Source organism: Crinia signifera, chromosome 11 (assembly GCF_055691185.1).
Source record: "Crinia signifera chromosome 11, ASM5569118v1, whole genome shotgun sequence".
Classification (NCBI taxonomy): Eukaryota; Metazoa; Chordata; class Amphibia; order Anura; family Myobatrachidae; genus Crinia; species Crinia signifera.
Window position 1 is genome coordinate 70,106,816 of NC_139227.1, and position 24,171 is coordinate 70,130,986.

Genomic DNA, 24,171 nt, shown 5'->3' on the forward strand with positions numbered 1-24,171 from the left:
CTGGCGATCCGCATGAAAATGGTGGGGCGTACGCCTCCACCATGGTGGGAGCTGCCCCCTGCATTCGATGGTCGACGACCATCGAAGGCAGGGCCGCACGCTCCACCAGCTCACGCAAGCTTAGACCACACGGACAATCGTCCGTGTGAAAGCTTGTATTTGGGCGGAGAGCTGACATCCGGCGATGTCAGCTTTCCGCCCCCATCACTGGCGTCATAGCCTCATTACCATGCATACGCCCCGCGTTTGCATGGGAACGCCCATGAAACGCTGGGCGTATACATAGGTAAATGAGGCTATCAAGCCCCTCACGCCCCTATACGCCCCCTTTGCGGCGTATAATTTTTGTGTGCGGCGATTTCGCCTGCACATGCGCAGAGTGACCTCTGCGCATGTGCAGAGTGAAAACATCGGCGGTACGGCCGCAACATCGGCGGTACAGCCGCACGCGGGCCGTACCGCACAGATTAGAATAAGGGCCAAAGAGTGGGGTACCTTTCAATGCGCTAGATAAAGTAGATTGAGCAGCACTCGGTCAGTCCCCCCTGTTAGCGGGGGAAGTGGGGAATAGAAGTATTAGAAGTATTCTGCGACTGGCATTACCGGAATGAACTTTTGACTAACCCACAAAGCTAAACAGTGTTCTCCACACTAACCCATCTTTTAAAATTGCTATTTGCATATATAACGTACTGCTTAGTACTTAGCATATACGCTTAGCTTGTATGTATGTTTTATTGTACTGTATTTTATTTAATGTATCATTGTCTTAATTTATAAAAATTACTAATAATTGATACAGTGTGTCCAATGTTCTTTTATTCAGCGGAGTTCAACACCCATTCTACTCAGCAGCGCATAGTGTTATTCTACTAAAGACTAATTATTCTATTGTGTAAAGTGCCAGGATTTGTGGCCAGTGGAGGTGTGTCCAAACCCTCCACAACCCACAAAAACCCCCCTTTTTTATGTTGGTATTTTGACCTTGTCTGTATTTTGACCTTGACGGTATTTTGACCGTGTCGGTATTTTGACCGTGTCGGTATTTTAACCTTCAGTCAATGGTTGTCGGTATTATGACCGTCGGGATTTCATACCAAATCCCTGGGAACAACTCTCAGCCCCCCTGTGAATTGGGACAAACATCCCGATTGTGGGACCAAAGGGCAGTACTCAAAAGTCCAAGGGTTTGGATTTACAGGATGTTCTAAGTATGTAACACCAGGTGATGGAAGGCGAGTTGGAAAAATAACCAATAAAAAAAACATTGCCCCAACTATTTTGCATCATGTTTGGCTCTCTTTGGAGGGGTTCTTAGCAAATGTGCTGCCTCCCCTTCTTATATATAATCAGGGTGGGGCTGGGCAGGATTATTAAAATAATGGGCCTCATTAAAATAAAGAATATCATTTTGCAGGCATATTTATTAATTTAGTATTTCTTGATGTTTTTTTGATTAAAACTAAAATTGTCACCATAAAAATAAAAAAATAATTCCCATACCAGTTCTGTCGTTTCTGTATAAGTATAATGCAGACCAACCAAAGAGGAAGAAAAATAAAAAAATTTCTGACCATGAAGGCGCTGAAGTGCCCCAGTGACACTGAATAAGGATGGGGTTTATCTTTATAACACAACACAACTAATCAGGGTCTTTCCCACTGGGATGGCGGTCTTCAGAGTTCCGGACCTGACGATGAGTAGCAAAAGCCTATTTAACCTTAATGGCACAGGCCAGATAGCTGCTATTGCAGCTATTTCACTAGCCAGAGGCAACGTTATGTTACGCTTTTTATTTATCTGTCATGTTTGCGATGACTTGTGACCTTTGCACTTATTACATCTGGCGTATTCTTTTCATGACACTTAATAAATAAGAACATGACTTGCAGCGACTCACAGCTAAAATGGCAGAGAAATGCCATTTTCTCCAAATTGGACACTATTACACTCAGTACGAAGTGTTATGCGCTGCTGCATTTCTCTATTGTGATGAAGCAAATGGCATTTATAGTGATGCTAGCCACAAGTCATGCAATATTCCAGCATGTGTGCCTACTATGGTATCCCATAACAGTGGCGGATCTTGTGGGTGGTGAGCCCAGATGCAAAAATACAATTTGGGCCCTCTCCTCCTCCCAACCCAAGTTCAAAATATGAAACGTGGCAGTAGGTAACAGGGAGAGGCAGAGGGTGTCAGGGGGAGGCAGAGGATGACAAAGAAAAGCTGTGGGTGACAAGAAGAGGGTGACAGGGGCAGCAGTGGGCCCCATGTGGTTGCAAGATAACAGATAATGTAACGTGTGTGTCATTTTTTTAACCAAACCTACTAACCCAGTCTGACCACTTGGGTTGAGGGACCAAATTACTGGTTGTCAAACAACTTGTCCATCTACACCAGTGGTGTCAAACTCATGGCCCTCCAGCTGTTGTAGTACTACACATCCCAGCATGCCCTACCACATATTTTATATAAAGGATTGCTAAAACTGTGGCAGGGCATGCTGGGACATGTAGTTCCACAACAGCTGGAGAGCCACATTTAAACATTCATTCCAACACCCAGCACTCATGCCGAACTGGCTTGTGGGTGGCCAGCTTCTGAACTATAACACTGAACGGCACATACTTAATGCTTTTCATTGGATTAAACTTTAACTCTTTCATTCTCAGAAGAGCGGTCAGTAAGAGACAAGGCAGACAGGCAAAAGGAAGAGTGTACAAAATAACAATGTATAGAAAGATAACAAACAAGACAAACTACTGTCTCAGTTCAGAATCTGTTATAGCAGGTGACAGTGTCTCTTCGGTATCGTTTAGCACTGATGCGGCCACCTCAGGAGTCTCCGTGTTAGGGGTACATGAGGACAGGCAGGAGAACAGTATGGAATGAGAGATTGAGCTCAAGTTCACAAATTGATCCAGTGATGATGAGACAGGATGTGAGAAGGGGATAGGGTAAGAATACCTGGAGATATTCCAAATGTGATTATGGTTCTGGAAGAGACATAATGGAAGGCAGAGCAGTGGCTGCAGCATAGAGTGTTTCTAGAATACAAATCGTAGTCCTTGGCAGCACATGAGACAAACAGCATTTAATCTGCAGCCGCACAGACAGCTCATTAAGTCTCTTTATTACAGATCATTTATCAATCACATTTATCTTTCCCACCCTCAAGTATCAGCATCCAATCATGTGACCAAGAACAAAGTGGCCATATATAAAATGTTCTGAGTAGTATGCGTGTCATTAACATATCGCAATGTAGTAGTCAGTTGTCAATATATTTATATGGGATCATCGTCCTGTGCAGCCATGTTGCAGCAGCAGTGCACGTATGTGTGTGTAACATGCTGCAGTAGGGTTGAACTCATATGTATTGGTATGCTGCATATTGGAACCTGGCCAGTGTATAAGTGACATAGGGCTAGATTCTCTAAGCTTCAATGGTGATAAAATGGAGAGTGATAAACAGCCAGCCAATCAGCTCCTTCCTGCCATGTCACAGACTGTATTTTAAAAATGTCAGACAGGAGCTGATTGGCTGGCTGTTTATCACTCTCCATTTTATCACCATTGAAGCTTAGAGAATATGGTCGATAGGGGGTTATTCTGGTTCACTCCTGGCAAATTCTTAGATGGACAAAACCATGTGCACTGAAGGGGGGCAGATGTAAAATGTGCAGAGAGAGTTAGATTTGGGTGCGGTTTTACTTTAAAGTGAGATCTATATTGCAGTGTAAAAATAAAGCAGTCAGTATTTTCCCTGCACAGAAACAAAATATCTCACCCAAATGTAATTCTCTCTTCACATTTCACATCTACCCCAATGCAGTGCACATGGTTTTGATCATCTAAGAAGGAATTTGCCAGAGGGAGTGAACCATAATAACACCCATAGTGCAGCAGTAACTCTGTGATTGTGTGGTATTGTCACAGCCAACATGACCTCTTGGATATGTATTGAGGGAAAGTAGAAAATCAGTTTATTATTGAAAATAGCCAGTTGAGTATCAAAATAATCTGGCTAAGGTTACAAATCACTTTATATATCAACACTAGTCAAGTGAGTAATGCAAGAGAGATCAGAAACATTAGCCGGCAGGTACATATATCCTGCACAAGTAGTAATTGGTGGACAGCATGGTAATACAGTGCAGGGAGGGGAGTGGCACTTTGGTAGGGTTGAAATTTATTAAAGCAGAATTTACTATTAAGGCAAATTCCGTTTCTAACCACTTTCTCCTTTATCTCGATTCCGTGGTCCTGGATTATTGTCTCCCCTAACTCCCCTTGCACCTGTCCTCCGTCTCCTCTTGGTTTTTAGCACTTTCCCTTTTTCATCTCCTGTCTCTTCCTCTGCGCCCCTCTCACTCTGCGAATCGGAAGATTCATCAATAAAAGCCATGTTTTCCCCCAACTCCATGACTCGTTTCCCAGCATCCTCTGCTCTGAGTGCAGGAGTGAGCGGTGGTGTCTGTGTGGTGATAGGGGTAGAAACTGGAGGCGTTTTGAAGTCTTCATTTTCTCTCTCATGGTGATCCCCCTTCTCTTCCCCTTCTTCTTCTTCTTCCTCATAGTCCTTTTCTAGTTCTCCTGGCTCGTGTACCCCCTTTTGCCGCTGTATTCGTTCCTGAAAGTTTATGCTGATCCCGCGGTGGGGAAGTTTCATATCAGCAGTCATACTTGCTGTCCAGTTTGCTGCATGAGCTGTTAAACCACCCATCTGAAATCAGGAAGGGATCAGAACGGGAAGGAATCAGAAAGGGCTTTTAGAAATCTTCTACTTTAATGCCCATAGGCGAATCTAGAATGATGGTAATGGGTGGTCCCAGATCTAGACATAACGGTAGGGGGACCTTTGCGCGGCGTAGCCGCGCGGCAAAAAAGGGTGTGGCCTCATGGGAAGGAGGCGTGGCATCACAAAAAGGGGTGTGGTATTACATTTTAGACCATACACAGTAATGCCCATTACACATTTTAGCAAACTCCGTAATACCCATTACACATAAAGCCACACGCCGTAATGCCAATTACACATAAGGCCACACACCATAATGCCCATTACACATTGTGCCACACATCATGATGCCCATTATATACTTTATAACAAACCGTAATGCCCATTACATATTGCTGCTTACCTACATGCTCATTGCTAGGGGGTTCTTGCTTGATGGCACCATAGTACCCATTACACATGATGCCGCACACCATAGTACCCATTACACATGATGACGCACACCATAGTACCCATTACACATGATGACGCACACCATAGTAACCATTCCACATGATGACGCGCACCATAGTACCCATTACACATGATGCTGCACACATAATGTCCCTAACATATAATGCCCCTTCCACATGATGCCGCACACATAATGCCCCTTACACATTAAGCCACACATTATGCGTAATGCCCCCACATACCGCCACTTGTAGCGTCCCTTAAGCAATGCCCCCAAAAGTGCCACTTACTGTAAATTTTTATATGAGCCTTCACTGCTGCTGCAGGGAGAGATGGAGAGCAGTGCAGCTGCTTCTATGGGGAGAGGTGCAGAGCGCAGCGCAGAGCACGCTCCCACTCCCCTCCTGGTGTCCTCTCTACCCGAGTGGACATTTGAAATATTGTGCGCGTTGTTGTTGTGCGTGACGCCGGGGGCGCCGGCACCACATGATTAAAAGGGGGGGGGGGGGGCTGAGGTGAAAGCTGAGAGAAGAATTGGAGCGGAAGCTGCAGGGGAGACAGTCATTGACAGCTGGGCAGAAAGCAGGAGGCTGCCAGGCTGTATTCAGAGCACTGCATGTCACGGCTGTTTGAAATAATACCCCTTTCACAGAAAATGTAGGGATTTACCCGGGAATATGGTCCCAGGATCATGCAGGGACATTCCCAGGCTGACCCCTTATACACCAGCCTAGTCCCTGCATTTTCTGGTGTGAGTGGGAGAGACAACCACTCCCCTCTCCCTACCCCCCTTTAACCAACCAGCTATATCTTCGGAACCAACTGACCCATTTACATGAGACCAGTATCATATTGAAGAACTTTTGAGTTGGCTACGAATAATTTTGGTCCCGTGAAACTGGACTGTTTGGTTCCAGAGAAATCTGCCCTCAAAGAACATAAACAGTCATGAAATTACATTTAAGAAATGAAAAAAAAACGGGTTAACCCCAATATCCCCGGAACCAATTAACCCATGTGGAAGTCTAGGTACACACACGCCATTTTGTGATAGTATGGCCGCCATTTTGGTTCGCAGAGTTGCGCAAATAAAGTTTCCATACCCGAGTATGTGTGACAATGTGGACCAGAAGGGTAGACATACTATCACATATAAATTCATAATAACACACTTACACGAAATGAAATATAGTTAAAAGGTTTAGAACGCCACACATAGCTTAGTTAGCCCTGCACACACCTGTCTATATCGTGTTTAGTACCGTTCCGTTCAGCTCATTATGCGGAGTATTCCGGTCATTGCGAATATTTCGCAATGTACACTGTCCGAAAGTTATGGATTAAATCCATATTCCAGAGACAGTTTCTGTTGTAAGTAGTTAACAAAGGAAACTAGATAAAACCGGTTCTTATCCTTGCTGACGCCGAAACCACCGAACAAAGGACTCTTAAAGTTCACTCCCCTGCACCTGGTCAGACCAGGTACAGCGTCTAACCTCCAATCACAGTGGACCGGACATATGATCTCTGACCAATGAGAATGGCCTTTGACCTCCCCTTTCTGACCCTATAAGATAGGCGACCCGGAGCAGGCTCGGTCACTTCGGCACAACTACCTTCCCTGGACCTTCCTACCGGACTATCGCTCATTCCTGAACGATAGTGAGCTCTGACCGGACTGCGCTTCGCATACTAGAGTGAGACGGGTAACGGTTGCATTTATCACGGTATTTATCCTTGTAGTTATTGTTGGCTGATTGTGTTTTGTATTTGTATTCTTTCCCCTTAGCAGAGTTTGTTTAGTATTCATTGTTATTGTATTGTATCCCTTGTTATACCTGTTTATTCTTATTTCTGTAACCCCCTTTTGTCCATTAGGGACTTTAATACAATCTTTTTACGGAGTTCTAACCTCCTTACTTCTATTCAGTGGTCGTGTCTAGTTATTCGCATAATAGCGATAAGGTACATTAAGGACTCTGTCCTTACATTGCGGACTCTGTCCTTTAAGGTATATTCGCACAATTGGAGACAAAGTCCTGCGAAAGGATCTCTTATTAAGGTATCGGTTCTTGGTGTATAACATACAATAGACTGTACGCTGCGCTGCGCTACGTTTTGTTCGCACGCAGTTAGGTATAAAGGGTACGTTGGTTGCGGACTTATTACGTAACCAACGCTTTTCACTTATCGTCACTCTGGTTATATTTTAATCACCATTAACAATTGGGGGCACGTCCGTCCGCTCCACATTCCAGAACTCTCAGTACCAGGCGTGCGACTCGACCTATACCAGCTAAAGGGTGGAAGTATTTATTTGTTTCCATTGCTGGATAGGCCGAGTCCGCGGCGGTGCGGGGTTCGAGAAGTGCTAGCGCTGAACCCGGAGTACAATAAGTGAAAGCCACGTGTTTTTAAAAAGCATATCATACCTAAGTGTTTAGTAAACTGTACTTCTGCCTGCCACAAGTAGTTTAACGGGGTATAGTGTCTTGGGCTGCTTGTTTATTATAGTATATGTACCACGTGCGATAAGGTTCGCACACGTGGAGTCTGTGTTTATTATAGTACATAGAGGATCCCCTCTGTGCAAAGCTATAACATTTTGTTAGTTACTGCAAAACCAGGGACTCAGCCACGTGGCGACAAGTCCTGGGCCTTTTGCAGTAACGTAAAGCGTCTATTGTGTATTACGCAAGGTGCGCGCGCACGTGCCCATATCGGGAAATTTTCGCATCTTTGTACGAGATTTACGGATTAAGTGCGGGATTTATTTCGCATCTTGATACGTAACTTTCGGACGGAGTTAAGGGATTTATTCCACATTTAGGCGCAATTACTGCGTATAGCGAAACCCGAGTGCAACCTTGCAAATACACTATAGAACACGTGGGTGGCCGATTCATCGGCGGCCTGTGAACAGTGCATGTACACACGTGGCTGTTCATTGGTACTGCACATGCAGCACACATAGGAATTCAAAGGTGAACAGTATTTAACCACCAGTTTTATTTAAACAGTATAGCAATATACTGCGAATGAGGCGGTGATTAATAAAAGAAAATAAGTTTTTTTCTTTTTGTTCATTTTTTTAAAAACAAGCAACTCAAGCATTATTTTAATAGATTCCTATAGAGTGTTGTAAGGGATTTATACCTGCATAAGTATCTAGTGAAAAGCTACCGGCCTGGGAAAATTTTCTGTACAGAAATATTTCAAATATATGCATAAGACCAAGGTGTAACCAGCGCCCAGTGTGAAAAATAACTGAGGCGAACGGGTGTGTGACGACACGACTCAAGCGCAGTGTAGTCCAGTGTAGGACAGTCCAAGTAGGACAAGGTTAGGGTTCACGTGACGACGTGCCCATAGGAACTGCCCCTTCAGTGGAATTAATTCCGCTAGGAGGGTACAAGAAGATATATCGGAACGCACTTGTTTCCGATTAGCTACTTTAGAAATCCGATTTTTGGGGGTATAGGAAAACAAGTTTGTTATACCCTGGAAAAATTGTGCCGCATCAAGCAAGTTGGCTAGAAGTTCGCTGCTAGTTGAAAGACTTGGTGATTGAGTATCATACCTCGTATCCTTCGCACCTGCTTGACTGTGGGATGTTCTAGGAAGCTGTAGAAGTGAGTGTTTGGGGAGCTCTCAGATAAGTAATAACCCACCGATATCTATTAAGCGGTGAACGTTTATTCCTGTAACTATGGGTAATAACGGGTCACGCTGTGATAACGTGCAAGATAGGGAGGAAGCAAGCCGGCCAAGAGGATCGGCTGCTTTTATTATGTGCAAGAAGCACGGTGAACTCGCAGTTGTTTACCAAAATAAATGGAGAAAAATGACACAAGGCAGCAAGTTAGAATTTCCCAGTGTTGGTAGCTTCGATCCAGAAATCTTATCGGCAGTAAAAGATGAAATATGCCTACTCTCCAGTCGTAAGGAGAGAGTGAAGCATATAAATATTCTTAAATTGTGGCAGAAGGAAGGACAGGAACAATGGGGAACCAGAGGTCTGGCAATACCTGATGCAATCAGCCACAATAAAAATGCAAATGCAACCGCTGCCACACTAGAATCAGCTCCCCCACCCCCATATGTGCCGAAGGGGTTAATGTCTCATAAGAAAGACCTAAGTAATCATGTACCTGTTACTAACTTGTACCCTGTTTTATCCCCTTACAAGGAAACCCGAGAGGAAAACGAGCAGCTGTTGGCACTGGCCGTCTCTCATGCAATTAATATGATTGAGGGAAAAGCTCAACCCGCTGTTGAGGCCCCAGCACAGGAGGAGGAGACGGCTGATGCCAACAGCATAGTATCGGACTCAGGTAATGATGCACCACACAGCACAGACACAATTGACTCCCAAGCAGGTCCCAGTAATGCGAATGTGGTACAAACATACCCTGTACGCACACTGGAGGTTCCCTATGGTAAGGCAGACAGAGAGGGTGTGATACCTACCAGAAAGATGACCATGCTAAACCCATGGACACGGTTAGAGCTGCGGTCCATCATTACAGATTTCCCTGACCCAAGGAAAGATCTGGCAGTGTGCCGGAAATTTGTAAGGGATCTAGGAAACTCTGATGAGCCCACCAACAAGGATTGGAGAATCATGTTGAGGGCCTGTCTCCCCACTCACATTGACATCCCGAAATTCATTCAGGATAGTGGATTGAAAGTGGACAAGGAGATAAATGATGAGATCAACCAGGAGAATATACGCCTGATTAACTTACAGTTGGGAGTATATTTTCCTGCGGCAGTAGAATATAGCAAGATTTTCACCATCAAACAGAAAGATGGCGAAACTGCTGCTGATTATTTTACAAAGGCCTTACTGGAGGTATCAAAGTACACTGGTGTCTCCGAGCCTAAGGACGACCCCCACCTGAGGGAGATGATTGTCTCTGTGCTGGTGGAAGGGCTTAGGGAAAACCTGAGAGCCAGAGTCCAAACTTCTTTTCCAAATTGGCGTGGAATGACAGTGGATGCCCTACGGGAATCTGCTGTGGACCACGACCGCAACATCAAGAAGCACAGGGAACTGCAAACTGACAAACTGATGATGGTTAGCATCCAAGCCCTTACTAATGCCCCAAACAAAGCTGCATACCAACAACCACGAAACACCAGGGACACAGGTAGAAAACCAATTATCTGTTACAACTGCAATAGGGAAGGTCATTACTCAGCTCATTGCAGGGCAGGAAACCCCAGGAATTACCAAACACATAAGCGAGAATGGGAATCTCACAGAGGTGAGACACGGAGATACCCAGCCCCTAGACAATGGGAGGAGACAGACAGGTCACGCAACATGCCTCCTCCCCATCTGATGGCTGACACTGTGCTAAGGGCAACCCAGGTCAGACCATAGGAAACAGGTCATACCTGTATCCTACAGCCAGTTAGACTAACTCAACACCTTGGAGAGGAACCTCAGGTGAAGGTTGATATAGCTGGAGTAAGGCAAACCTTTTTGGTTGATACAGGGGCGGCCAGATCTGTTCTCAACACTCCTCTTCACTTGGGTTTCACTAACCAATCAGTAGCGGCAATTGGGGTAACAGGAAAAATACAACATTACCCACTGACGAAACCAGCAGAGGTTACAATCGGGCCTTTGCATACCAAACACTCTTTCCTGTTGGCTGCAGCGGCCCCGACTAACCTTCTGGGTAGAGATTTACTATGCAAAATGGGATGTGTCATCTATTGCACCCCCGATGGGGTATACCTGGACACTCCTAAAAATCTTACACAAGAAGTGCAAGATATGCTGGACAGTCCTCAGAGGCTAATGTTGTGTTCTACTGTTGTAGAATCAAATCCATCTAGGGTAGCTGAAATTACAGCACAAATACCGGGTTCCCTTTGGACTAAAGATGGACAGGACGCTGGGCTAATGGCAAATGTAGCTCCAGTAGAAATCCGCTTAAAAGAAGGCAGGATAGCCCCAAAAATACCGCAATACCCTTTAAAACCTGAAGTTGAGCTAGGAATATTTCCAGTGATCCAACGATTGCTCCAACAGGAAATCCTAGTTAGAACTTCCAGCACGGCCAATAGTCCCATCTTTCCTGTGAAAAAGAGCGGGGGGAGGGGCTACAGACTAGTGCAGGATTTAAGAGGGGTAAACAAGGTAGTTGAGAGCCAATTCCCCGTAGTGCCAAACCCAGCTGTCATACTAATGCAAATCCCACCTCATTGTACTCATTTCACAGTCATTGATTTGTGTTCAGCATTCTTCTCCGTCCCTTTGCATCCTGACAGCCAGTATCTGTTCGCCTTTACTTACAGAGGAGTACAGTATACCTGGACACGACTCCCCCAAGGATTCATAGACAGCCCCAGCATCTTCTCCCAGGCCTTGCATGATTGTTTACAATCCTTTCAACCCATGAGTGGTTCGATACTGATACAATATGTCGACGACTTATTGTTGTGTTCTGAGTCACTGGAGTCATCAGTGGATGACACTAGACAGCTACTGATGCATCTCTCAGGGACAGGACATAAAGTATCAAAGGATAAGCTGCAATTATGCCAGACCAGGGTTAAGTATCTGGGTCACTGCCTTACCCAAGGGCTGAGACACCTCACCGACGACAGAATCCAAGCGATTCAGAACATGGTACTGCCACAGACCCAACATCAGATCCGTACGTTCTTAGGCATGTGTGGATACTGTCGCAATTGGATCCCAGGATTCTCTATTCTGGCATTACCACTGCAAGAGATGGTTTCCTCAACTAAGCCTGAGCGGGTCTCTCATACTGAGGAATCTGAGCTGGCTTTCGAGGAACTAAAGGTGAGCCTAACAAAGGCCCCAGCACTGGGAATGCCAGATTATGGGAAACCCTTTGAACTGTACGGAACTGAATCAGGTGGGTGTGCGGCAGGAGTACTTGTACAAAAACATGGTGATGCCAACCGACCAATAGCGTACTACAGTGGCCAGCTGGACACAGTAGCACGCTCACTCCCAACTTGCTTACGAAGTGTGGCTGCAATAGCACAACTAGTAAGTAAGAGTGAGGACGTAGTGTTGGGACACGATTTAACTGTTCATGCTCCCCATGCTGTCTCTGCCCTCCTAAATTCTGCCCAAACACGTCATGTGTCCTCAGCACGGTTCACTAAGTGGGAACTGGCGCTGATGGCCCCAGTAAATATTACCATCAAAAGATGCAACACACTAAACCCAGCCACATTCCTTCCTCATGTGCCTTCCAAGGCACAAAGGGTGGAGGGTGATGGGAATGTTGCTGAATATGGTAAAGCAGAGTTTAGTGAGAGTGAGGACAAACATGATTGCATGTCCTACCTGAATCAGACCTTCACAGCACGTCCTGACATAAGCGACAGCCCATTAAGTGAGGTAGACATAACCTTATTCACAGATGGTAGCTGTCATAGACAGACGGACACGGGAGAGCTGTGCACAGGTTACGCAGTAGTAGATGGAGAAGGTATTGTGGAAGCTGAACCCTTGGGACCACCTCACTCAGCACAAGTAGCGGAACTGGTGGCACTAACCAGAGCATGTGAACTGGCCCAAGGAAAATCAGTCAACATATATACCGACTCCAGATATGCTTTCGGAGTAGTCCATGATTTTGGAGCCCTATGGCGCCTCCGAAATTTCATGACGGCGGCTGGCACACCAGTGGCGCATGCGACATATATTAGGAGACTTCTGGGAGCTATTCAGCTTCCAGACAGAGTGGCTGTTATCAAGTGCAAAGCTCACACATCAGAGAAGGACCCGGTGTCACTTGGTAACAGCCGCGCTGATGAGGCAGCGAAAAGGGCCGCATGCCCTGTAAATATTTTCACCCATCCTACCAACCTTTGTACACTGAACATAGTATCCACATCCAAACTGATAGACATGCAGAATTTGTGTTCCCCACAGGAAAGAGCAGTATGGAAGTCGAAGGGATGTGGCCAAGAGTCTACCGGACTTTGGAGAGATGGATACGGGAAACCAGTGGCCCCCAGAGCATACCTTCCTAGTCTAGCCGAGGCGGCCCATGGGCTGACACATCTTGGGAAGGAAGGTATGTGCAAGCTGGTAAAGGCCTACTGGTGTGCACCAGGGTTCGCTTCTCAAGCAGGTAGAATGGCAATGTCATGCCTCACCTGTTTGAGGAAGAACGTTGGAAAAGCCATCCCAACAGAGCCATCCCACATCCCTCCTACAGAAGGCCCTTTCCAGGTAATACAAATCGACTTCATACAGTTACCACCCTGTAGAAATTTGAAATATGTATTGGTTTGCGTTGACATGTTTTCCAGCTGGGTGGAGGCTTTCCCCGCTGCCTCCAACACCGCTACCTTTACAGCAAAGAAAATATGTCAGGAGTTTGTCTGTAGATATGGTATCCCAAAGGTCATTGAGAGTGACAGAGGCACTCATTTCACAGGAGAGGTCTTCCAAATCATGTGTAAACTCCTGGGGATTAATAGTAAACTTCATACTCCATATCGTCCCCAGGCGAGCGCCAAAGTTGAGAGAATGAATGGTACTATTAAGAACAAATTGGGTAAAGTTATGGCTGAAACAGGGTTGTTATGGCCAGAGGCACTGCCTATTGTGTTGTATAGCATTAGGACCACTCCCAGGACTCCGCTCAACCTGTCCCCCTTCGAGATACTGTTTGGTCGGCAGCCACACATCATGATAGACCCACAGGATGATCTAAAATGTAATAATGAGCTAACTGTACAGTATATCCTAAAGCTAAACAAACAGCTAAGGGAGCAACAAAAGCAGCTGAATTTTCTGAACCCTGATATGCCTACCGAGAATTGTCATAATCTTAAACCAGGAGACTTTGTTATGATCCGAAATTTCTTACGCTCAGGTTGTTTGATAGACCGTTGGGAAGGACCGTACCAAGTTTTGTTGACCAGCACTACATCGATTAAAGTCGCAGAGAGAGAGACTTGGATACATTCGTCCCACTGCAAGAAAGCCAGTAACCCAGAATCCCAGTGTGCAGAGAGCGAGAGAGAAGAAGTGTCGCTAGAAGCATTGTTTCGGGAACACTGAGAAGCAGCCAAGGTCGAGCAACCTGAGCGAACAAAGGTCTAAGAGCAGAGCAAAATAAAAGTCTCCTGGGCAGAGATGATGGAAGGACTCCAAGCAAAAGGTTCACAGTTATGCATATATGTCTTTGTTTTCTTTCTGTGTTCTTTCTTTCATCCAAAAATACTTGGTGGCTGCCACATTCTAGAGCGATCGGAGCGGAGTCCTGACAGTGTAATAATGGACCCAGATATGGGTGAGGTAGAATCCCTAAACCAGTTTGACACTTTGCCCATGACAGGAGAAGGTAAAAGGTATGAGGAAAACGTAGTTCAAGGGCTATGTGATGATTTATTGTCTGGTGAGTACTGTGTCTGTAGGTATTGTCAACCTAAAATGGAAGAAGGATGCATCCAGCGATGTCAGTCGACCAGTAAGGCAACTACCGGCCAACATCCTTTGAGTGATTACCACTCATTAGTGGGTAAGGTTTTAAACCAAACAGAATGCTGGGTGTGTTCTCAAGTATTACATAAAAGGAGTAGTGTAGGCCTAGTCCCATACCCGCTCAATATTTCAGAGATAAGCGTATTAAATAAGGGGAGGCCATTGGATAAGAGATACCTGTATACCAGGTCCCCTAGTCTTAGATTACACCCATACCAAGTGGATAAATCCCTGGTATGTATGAACTTCTCAAGTTCCAGAACAATTGGTACTTGGGAAGTGACATGGCAAAACCAGACAATAACTTACTCCCAGCGTCCAGATGGAGAGCCCATAGATAAAGAATTATTATTAAAAATCCGAACCAGTGGAAGACACTATAAATATGTTTACACGGTGAAGAAAAGTAAAATGATGGCCGGCAGAGTATCAGCCGGCTACTGTAATATGACCCTACAGCCAGAAACATGTGAGGAACGAGTCAGGGAGCAGGGGACGGGGATGTTCTTATGGATAATGTGTGACAAGATAATGAAGTACTCTGTCCCTTATTTTCTCCCTGACGATGTTTATTATATTTGTGGTAGAAGGGCGTACAAATGGCTCTCCATGAACTACGTTGGTATTTGTTATCTAGGCAGAGTGTTACCGGAAGTGATGACCCTCACACACGATGAGATGATGAACGTACACAGAGGTATTTCTCCTCCTTACACTCATACCCATTATGACCAAATCCATAAAAGGGATTTAACAATAAGAAAAGAACCCCTAGCTTCTGAAATGATACACGAGTCGTTCGGTATCCAATTCCTCATTGCATTAGATATCACCCATACCGCCAGAGGAGTTATCAATTTTAAGTATATACAAGCATTAGCAAGCTTGGTAGATAACATCACTGAGATTTATGATGACACCTTTAGATACACTGGGAAGGAGTTACAAGCGTATAAAAGAGAGCTAGTTCAACATCGAATGGTGTTGAACTATCTGACAGCTATGACAGGAGGATATTGTGTCACCCTCTCTACACAGTTTGGGGTGAAATGTTGTACATATATCACCAACAATACTGAAGACCCAGAAGAAATCATCGATCACCGGATGGATGAGATTCTTCAGCTTAAATGGGAATTTAGAAGGGAACATAATATCAGCCTGGCAGAAATAGGTAACAAAGTTAGCGAATGGACCTCCTGGTTGAATCCAATGCACTGGTTCTCTGGTCTAGGAGAATGGGCGCAGGGGATCATAGCTAGCATAGGAAAACTCCTTCTCTGTATCGGTGGTACCATCATAGTCTTTGTGCTATTGTTCAAATGTATAAAGGTGGTGACCCGGGGAAAGACAAAACGTACCGAAATCATGAGTGTAAGAACGAGAGATACAGAGGAAGACCAGGGTTTGGTATATGACCCTAAAATCGAAACCACCTCCCTTTAAGGAAACCATATTTGTGAACGTGTATATGTTGTAACCACCCCTGTTTTTATTTTTATCCCAAAATTGTACATTATCCTTCGTGACCCTGAGTAGGTTGTTCGATAAATGCGGCCCATCGTTTATCCATGATCCTGGATCAGCCGAGAGCAGATGGCTTACTCCCCTTATATGTTTAATTCATGTATCCCAATTTCTCTGTTAGGATTATGAATTTCTGTATTGTCGTGTGAAATGTTTTGTAATGTAACAGTTTTATATTTACTGTTAAAGGGTGGACTGTGGAAGTCTAGGTACACACACGCCATTTTGTGATAGTATGGCCGCCATTTTGGTTCGCAGAGTTGCGCAAATAAAGTTTCCATACCCGAGTATGTGTGACAATGTGGACCAGAAGGGTAGACATACTATCACATATAAATTCATAATAACACACTTACACGAAATGAAATATAGTTAAAAGGTTTAGAACGCCACACATAGCTTAGTTAGCCCTGCACACACCTGTCTATATCGTGTTTAGTACCGTTCCGTTCAGCTCATTATGCGGAGTATTCCGGTCATTGCGAATATTTCGCAATGTACACTGTCCGAAAGTTATGGATTAAATCCATATTCCAGAGACAGTTTCTGTTGTAAGTAGTTAACAAAGGAAACTAGATAAAACCGGTTCTTATCCTTGCTGACGCCGAAACCACCGAACAAAGGACTCTTAAAGTTCACTCCCCTGCACCTGGTCAGACCAGGTACAGCGTCTAACCTCCAATCACAGTGGACCGGACATATGATCTCTGACCAATGAGAATGGCCTTTGACCTCCCCTTTCTGACCCTATAAGATAGGCGACCCGGAGCAGGCTCGGTCACTTCGGCACAACTACCTTCCCTGGACCTTCCTACCGGACTATCGCTCATTCCTGAACGATAGTGAGCTCTGACCGGACTGCGCTTCGCATACTAGAGTGAGACGGGTAACGGTTGCATTTATCACGGTATTTATCCTTGTAGTTATTGTTGGCTGATTGTGTTTTGTATTTGTATTCTTTCCCCTTAGCAGAGTTTGTTTAGTATTCATTGTTATTGTATTGTATCCCTTGTTATACCTGTTTATTCTTATTTCTGTAACCCCCTTTTGTCCATTAGGGACTTTAATACAATCTTTTTACGGAGTTCTAACCTCCTTACTTCTATTCAGTGGTCGTGTCTAGTTATTCGCATAATAGCGATAAGGTACATTAAGGACTCTGTCCTTACATTGCAGACTCTGTCCTTTAAGGTATATTCGCACAATTGGAGACAAAGTCCTGCGAAAGGATCTCTTATTAAGGTATCGGTTCTTGGTGTATAACATACAATAGACTGTACGCTGCGCTGCGCTACGTTTTGTTCGCACGCAGTTAGGTATAAAGGGTACGTTGGTTGCGGACTTATTACGTAACCAACGCTTTTCACTTATCGTCACTCTGGTTATATTTTAATCACCATTAACACCCATATGAATCCAGCCTGGTATCAGATTGAAGGCCCAGCGATTTGGGTTCGACTGAGATCGACCTTGAGCTTCTGGGATGCCGAAGGGGGAACTGGCAGCAGTTGAACTGGGTGGGGGTCGGAATTAGCGCGTCCCATGTTATCCTATAGGGAAAATGTTCCAGCTTTGCCTGGCCGTATATCCGGTTCCCAGGGGGCTAGAGACACGGGGCTGAGCTCGTTGGAAAGCCCCATCCCTCAGCTACACAATGGGCTAATGGGTGGTCCTGTGCACCCCCGGACCACCCCCTAGATTCGCCTATGTTAATGCCTCATATGCCTGTCTTTATGTACACAATCCATTTGACACATTATGGGATTCATAAGCAAATATCTAGGGTGCACCTTCTCAGAGCAGAGACATTTCACGGAAAACTGCTCTGTAGTCTTACTATATTATTATATTTTATATATAAGGTACCACAAATGTTTTGCAGTGCTGTACAAAGGGCAAACAATAGAACAGTATGGGGAGACAAAACTCAAAATTACAGTAAGTAACAAAAAATAGAGTACAGGTAACAAAGAGCACCACAATTCAATACACACTACAACTTACAGGTACACAGTTCCAGTCCAGGTTTTTAGACCTGCCCAGCTACAGGTGGGAACTGGGCTAAATGCCGTGGAAGAGATTTAAACATTGTTCAGTTTGCTGCGCATTGCACTGATGCCCAGTAGGGGCCAGTAAGTAGGCCTAAGTATTGTAGCACCACGGACTTGGACTGCCAGTGCCCAGAGGCACCCTTCATTGATTGTTTGTATAAAGTTTGGGTTGCTGTACAGAGTATTTGTGGCTTGTATGAAATAAAAAAAACTACTGAAAATACTGAAACCTGTCTGCTGTGTCCTATCTGAACGGCAAACCTTTTATAATATATATAACCAATGCATTTAATCTCTTGCGAGACTTCATCAGGGGTTTTCAGAAAAAAATTGTAGTAGTGTCACAAAGTAAATACAATAAATAATAAATTCAGTCTTCATATTATACTGTAATTATTATACACTAGCTGACCCGCCCGGCGTTGCCCGGGAAAACCTTGGGGTTTCTTTATTTCCAAAATTGCTGAAAAATGTCATCTTACAGTATGCTGTGACAAAGACCTAAGATTGTAATTTGTTATAGATTCCACCATAATGTTAGAATGTGTTTGCATTGATACTCAATGATGGCAATGAAATCAGGTGTGGTGTTGTTGTTTGAAACACAATGCTCCTGAGTTGAAAACTTGTAAGTGTTGATGAATTCCACATCCACTCCTGAGATTTAGCACCCACATCCACATCCACTCCTGAGATTTAACACCTACCTTCTGAGGGTCAGAAATCGGTACAAAATCAGAAAGGGACATGTCCACACCTCAATTTCTATACTTTCAATGGTACAGTTTCTAGGGTGTGTAATTGCAGGCGCTGAGTGCGTGGGGTCCGGGGTGGGCGTTACTTACCGCGCCATAATTAATTAAAAATTCACTGCTCCCTGCCACTGCCCTCACCGAACCTGCCTGCAGCAGTCTCTGAGGTCTGGGGATCTGTAAAGCACATGCACCGAGCATCTCTACCAAACAGTGGGGCAGCCCCTGAGTGTGGGAGCAGGTCCGCGGGCCTGGCCACATGATGTCATGACGCGACGCACACTATCCGCACCACTGTAATGCACCACTGGGAATGGGTGCAATGGGCCAAATTCTTCCCTACACCCGCCGGGCCAATCCACTGATCCAGCCATCACAATCATCAATGGATGCATTGATAAGGTTTTGAGTTTAAGAAGTTGAAGAATAAGACTGAGAAAAAGAATTGCCATGTTACAAAGTGTACAATTTACTCAATAAATCGTGAAAAAAATGTAAGTGTACATAGAAGTACAATCAAGAAATGAATTAGGGCATAATTGGTGTTTGTTACACCTACAGGGGGCCCTCAATTGATGGGATTTTCACTACAGTGTCACGGTCACAGTGTCACCATAGGGGGATTCCCAATTGGGGTCCAGGTGGTCTTTTAGGGACCCTTTACAATCCTGTAGGTCTTTTCTCCTTGAGCTTACAGTCTCCCTTAATGATAGTCAATCACTGAGGGAGACCGTAGGCTCCAGGAGAAGAGACCAACGGGATTGTAAAGGGGTCCCTAAAAGACCACCTGAACCCCAATTGGAAATCCCCCTACGGTGACACTGTAGTAAGAATTTCTCATCAACTGGGGACCCCCTGTAGGTGTACCAAACACCAATTATGCCCACAATATCCATACCCCCTCCACCTATAGATTTGTTTCGCAACCCACCGCCATCCAAATAATTATCAGTTTGAATCAGAATTAATTTTTTAATCCTACTTTCATTTCTTGATTGTACTGTACTTCTATGTACACATATTTACCAATTTATTGAGTATATTGTAGACTATAACGTGACAAATCTTCATCTCAGTCTTATTCTTCAACTTCTTACACTCATAACATTCAAACAAATGCATGCAGCGCTCATGCCCATCGACCAAACATTATCTATGAACCAAAAGAGTCTGGGAAACCCTTAAGGCAGAGCTGTGCCTGATATCCAACTGACTTACAGGGTGAGTGCAGTGTACCCACTTTGTATTGATCAATGGGTGCATTGGCCAGGACAAAGATTTCTCAGTGCAACTGGCCGGGGAGCACAGTGACAGGCTGGAGGACTGGAGGAACGGATATGGGGAACAAAGTAGAAACGGTATATTAGGTACAGTTTTTATTTGCCGGTACAGACGGTTAAATAAACGGCAATTTTTTTTTTATGTGTTCTGTGTGTTTGTGTGTGTTGTACTGTTTTTGAGTGTGTGTTGTAGTGTATGTGGTTGTGTGTGTTGTATTGTATGTATCTGTCCAATGCGTAAGTGTGTGAGGTGTGCTACGTATATACAGTATGTGTTTGTTGTGTCTTTGTGTATCTGTGCAATGTTTAAGTGTGTGTTTTGTGTGTGTCGTACTGTTTTTTGGGTGTGTGTGGTGAATGTGGGTGTGTGTTGTGCTGTTAGAGGTATGTTATGTGTGTGTGTTGTGTGTATCTGCCCTATGTGTAAGTGCGTAAGGTGTGCTATGTATAAATCTGTGTGTGTGTAGTGTGCTGTGTGTATCTGTGCAATGTTTAAGTGTGTGTTTTGTGTATTGTACTGTTTTTGGGTGTGTGTTGTAGTGAATGTGGGTGTGTGTTGTACTGTGAGTGTTGTGTGTATCTGCCGAATGTGTAAGTTTGTGATGTGTGCTACGTATATATGTGTGTGTAGTGTGCTTTGCGTATCCTGGCAATGTTTAAGTGTGTATGTTCTGTGTGTTTGTTGTACTGTTTTTGGGTGTGTGTTGTAGTGTGTATGGATTTGTATTGTACTGCATGTGGTGTGTTGTGTGTGTATCTGTCCAATGTGTAAGTGTGTGAGGTGCTCTACGTATAAATGTGTGTGTTGTGTGCTATGTGTGCGTATGTGGTGTACTGTGTGTGTGTGTGTGTGTGTGTGTGTGTGCGTGTACAATGTGTATGTGTGTGTGTTGTGTGGTCTATGTATATCCTCAATTATTTCCTAATTGTTTAAAGCCTTCACCATAATGTTAGAATGTGTCATTCATACTCAATGACAACAATGAAATCAGGTGTGGAGTTGTTCCGTTGCAAACGGTTTCCCAGATCATCGATCTTTTCCCCAGAACATCAATGAAGGTAAATTACAACTTGGTGTTTTTTAAATTTCTAAGTGAAATTTCCCAAAAACGGCTTCGAGGTGCACACCACCGGGTCCAGAGGTATCTTGTTGCTGAATTTGGTGTCTCTGAGTGCCACGGTGTGTCCGCAATGCGACGGACACGCACACACACACGCACACAGATTCTTCAACTTATTATATAGATGTGCAATATACTTTGTTAAAATCCAATCAATTTGGAAATCTTAAATATCTGTTGGTATATTTAACCAAATTCAATCATAAAAAATAAAGCCAAAATTTTCTGAGCAGTTGTTGGAAAATATATTAGCTAGTTAAGTGACTAAAGTGAGATGGGTGCGGTATGACCTCCCGATGGTTGGGATGCCAACGGTCAGTATACCGACATTGGAATCTCAACTGCCGGAACTCCGACAGGGGGTGGAGAGCACTACGAAGCCCCTTGCGGGCTGGCTGTGCTCATCACACTGCAGGCTCAGTGGCTCGCTGTGTCAGCCAGAGGTTCTATGCTCCCTCATGGGGGTCCCTGTAAGTGGGGATCCTGACTGTCAGGATTCCAATGCATGTGACTAATCTGGGGCAGTACCAGAAGGCATCAGGCATCAGGCATCATTAATCACTGGGTTAAAAAAATAAAGGAAGAGGATAGTGGCAGAGATGAAGCAATTCTCTGGGAATCACACCACACCCACCCATTTCACAAGGACGTGGATGGGATGCAGGAGCGTGAACTACTGTACTATCCCCAGACTCCTCCAAAAAGTACAAGCAGGAGTCCAGCTTTCAAAGGTATGGATAGGAGATTTGATTTAGTTAAAAGTGGTTGTAAAAGGCAAACTACTGCTTTTATTCTAAGGGTTGTCGTTACCTCTGCTCGTGTTTTTCTGGACAGAACTCTCAGCCAATTACCAATCATTGTCAGGATAGAAGCAAAGTAGGCAAGTCCGAGCAGAATCCAAAACCAGACAAGTGGTTTGTACCATGTGTGTTCATTGCCAGCACCGTCACCTACAAAACAACATGGGAAATATCAGCACCCACACTTTCTTATTACATCTCCCATAATACAACCACCAATAACCTAGCAGTGACCATGATGATTAATAGAATGAATTTTAAGAATCACCAAAAAAATACTAAGCTCTGAGACTCACCCTTAAAATAAATATTATACACAGTGGTGCTGGAAAGTTTGTGAACCCATCAGAATTTTTGATATTTCTGTTGAAATTTGGCCTAAAACTACCTCAGATTTTCACACAAGTCCCAAGAATAGATAAAGAGAACCAAATCAAACAAATGAGTGACAATAAAAAGGTATATCTAAAGATAAAGCCATCTCTACATAGGGTTCATCTCTAAGGGACATGCTATACAGATGGAGCTGGCTCCATCTGTTACCGGCGCCCGCCAGATCCCTTTCACTGGCGAGAGCGCTGGCGATAGGGACTGGGACGCGCACGCGTGTACAAGTATCACGATGGCTGGGTATCGTCTCCCGGCCTGTCTCTGCTTCAGGGAAAGGCTGCCCAGTTTGGGGGGGGTCGGAGCGGCGAGGGGGACCAGTGGCGACGGCGGGGGAGGCGGCGGGGATCGGCGGCAGGCTCCGTTGCCACGGGGCACGTGCGCGCGCCCCCGGCAGTAGTCAGCCACTGGCGGGGGCTGGTGATAGAATCGCCAGCCCCTGCAAAGATGTGGCCAGCTGTATCTGTACTTGTGTATGCATGCATAGTACAACTATATGGGGTCACAAATGCAATGTTTCTTTATGTGGTTCAATTTATCACACTATTTAGCTAGGGCTAATTGTCTGGCTACTGCATGTGTTTGCCACTGTTTGCACTACCTGTCCGCCTATTGCACATGTCTGTATTTATGTGCCCCTACCTGTCCGCCTATTGCATGTGTCTGTATTTATGTGCCCCTACCTGTCCGCCTATTGCACATGTCTGTATTTATGTGCCCCTACCTGTCCGCCTATTGCACGTGTCTGTATTTATGTGCGCCTACCTGTCTGCCTATTGCACGTGTCTGTATTTATGTGCCCCTACCTGTCCGCCTATTGCACGTGTCTGTATTTATGTGCACCTACCTGTCCGCCTATTGCACGTGTCTGTATTTATGTGCACCTACCTGTCCGCCTATTGCATGTGTCTGTATTTATGTGCTCCTACCTGTCCGCCTATTGCACGTGTCTGTATTTATGTGCGCCTACCTGTCCGCCTATTGCATGTGTCTGTATTTATGTGCGCCTACCTGTCCGCCTATTGCATGTGTCTGTATTTATGTGCACCTACCTGTCCGCCTATTGCACGTGTCTGTATTTATGTGCACCTACCTGTCCGCCTATTGCACATGTCTGTATTTATGTGCCCCTACCTGTCCGCCTATTGCACGTGTCTGTATTTATGTGCACCTACCTGTCCGCCTATTGCATGTGTCTGTATTTATGTGCGCCTACCTGTCCGCCTATTGCACGTGTCTGTATTTATGTGCGCCTACCTGTCCGCCTATTGCACGTGTCTGTATTTATGTGCACCTACCTGTCCGCCTATTGCACGTGTCTGTATTTATGTGCACCTACCTGTCCGCCTATTGCATGTGTCTGTATTTATGTGCACCTACCTGTCCGCCTATTGCATGTGTCTGTATTTATGTGCACCTACCTGTCCGCCTATTGCACGTGTCTGTATTTATGTGCGCCTACCTGTCCGCCTATTGCATGTGTCTGTATTTATGTGCGCCTACCTGTCCGCCTATGGCACGTGTCTGTATTTATATGCACCTACCTGTCCGCCTATTGCATGTGT

General features: G+C 44.9%; 1 protein-coding gene across 5 annotated transcripts in view; it reads right to left on the reverse strand.

Moving 5' to 3' along the window:
* Positions 1-3,585: 3,585 nt before the first annotated feature.
* The window catches only part of KCNK4 (potassium two pore domain channel subfamily K member 4), a 56,631-nt gene continuing 36,045 nt past the window's right edge, over positions 3,586-24,171 (reverse strand). For all 5 annotated transcript variants that reach the window (XM_083163818.1, XM_083163822.1, XM_083163819.1 and 2 more), the window contains exons 6-7: positions 22,230-22,369; positions 3,586-4,727 (exon numbers count right to left, since the gene is read on the reverse strand). In XM_083163818.1, coding sequence (XP_083019944.1) covers positions 4,233-4,727; positions 22,230-22,369 — 635 coding nt within the window. In that variant the 3' untranslated portion in view covers positions 3,586-4,232. The remainder of the gene's footprint in view (positions 4,728-22,229; positions 22,370-24,171) is intronic.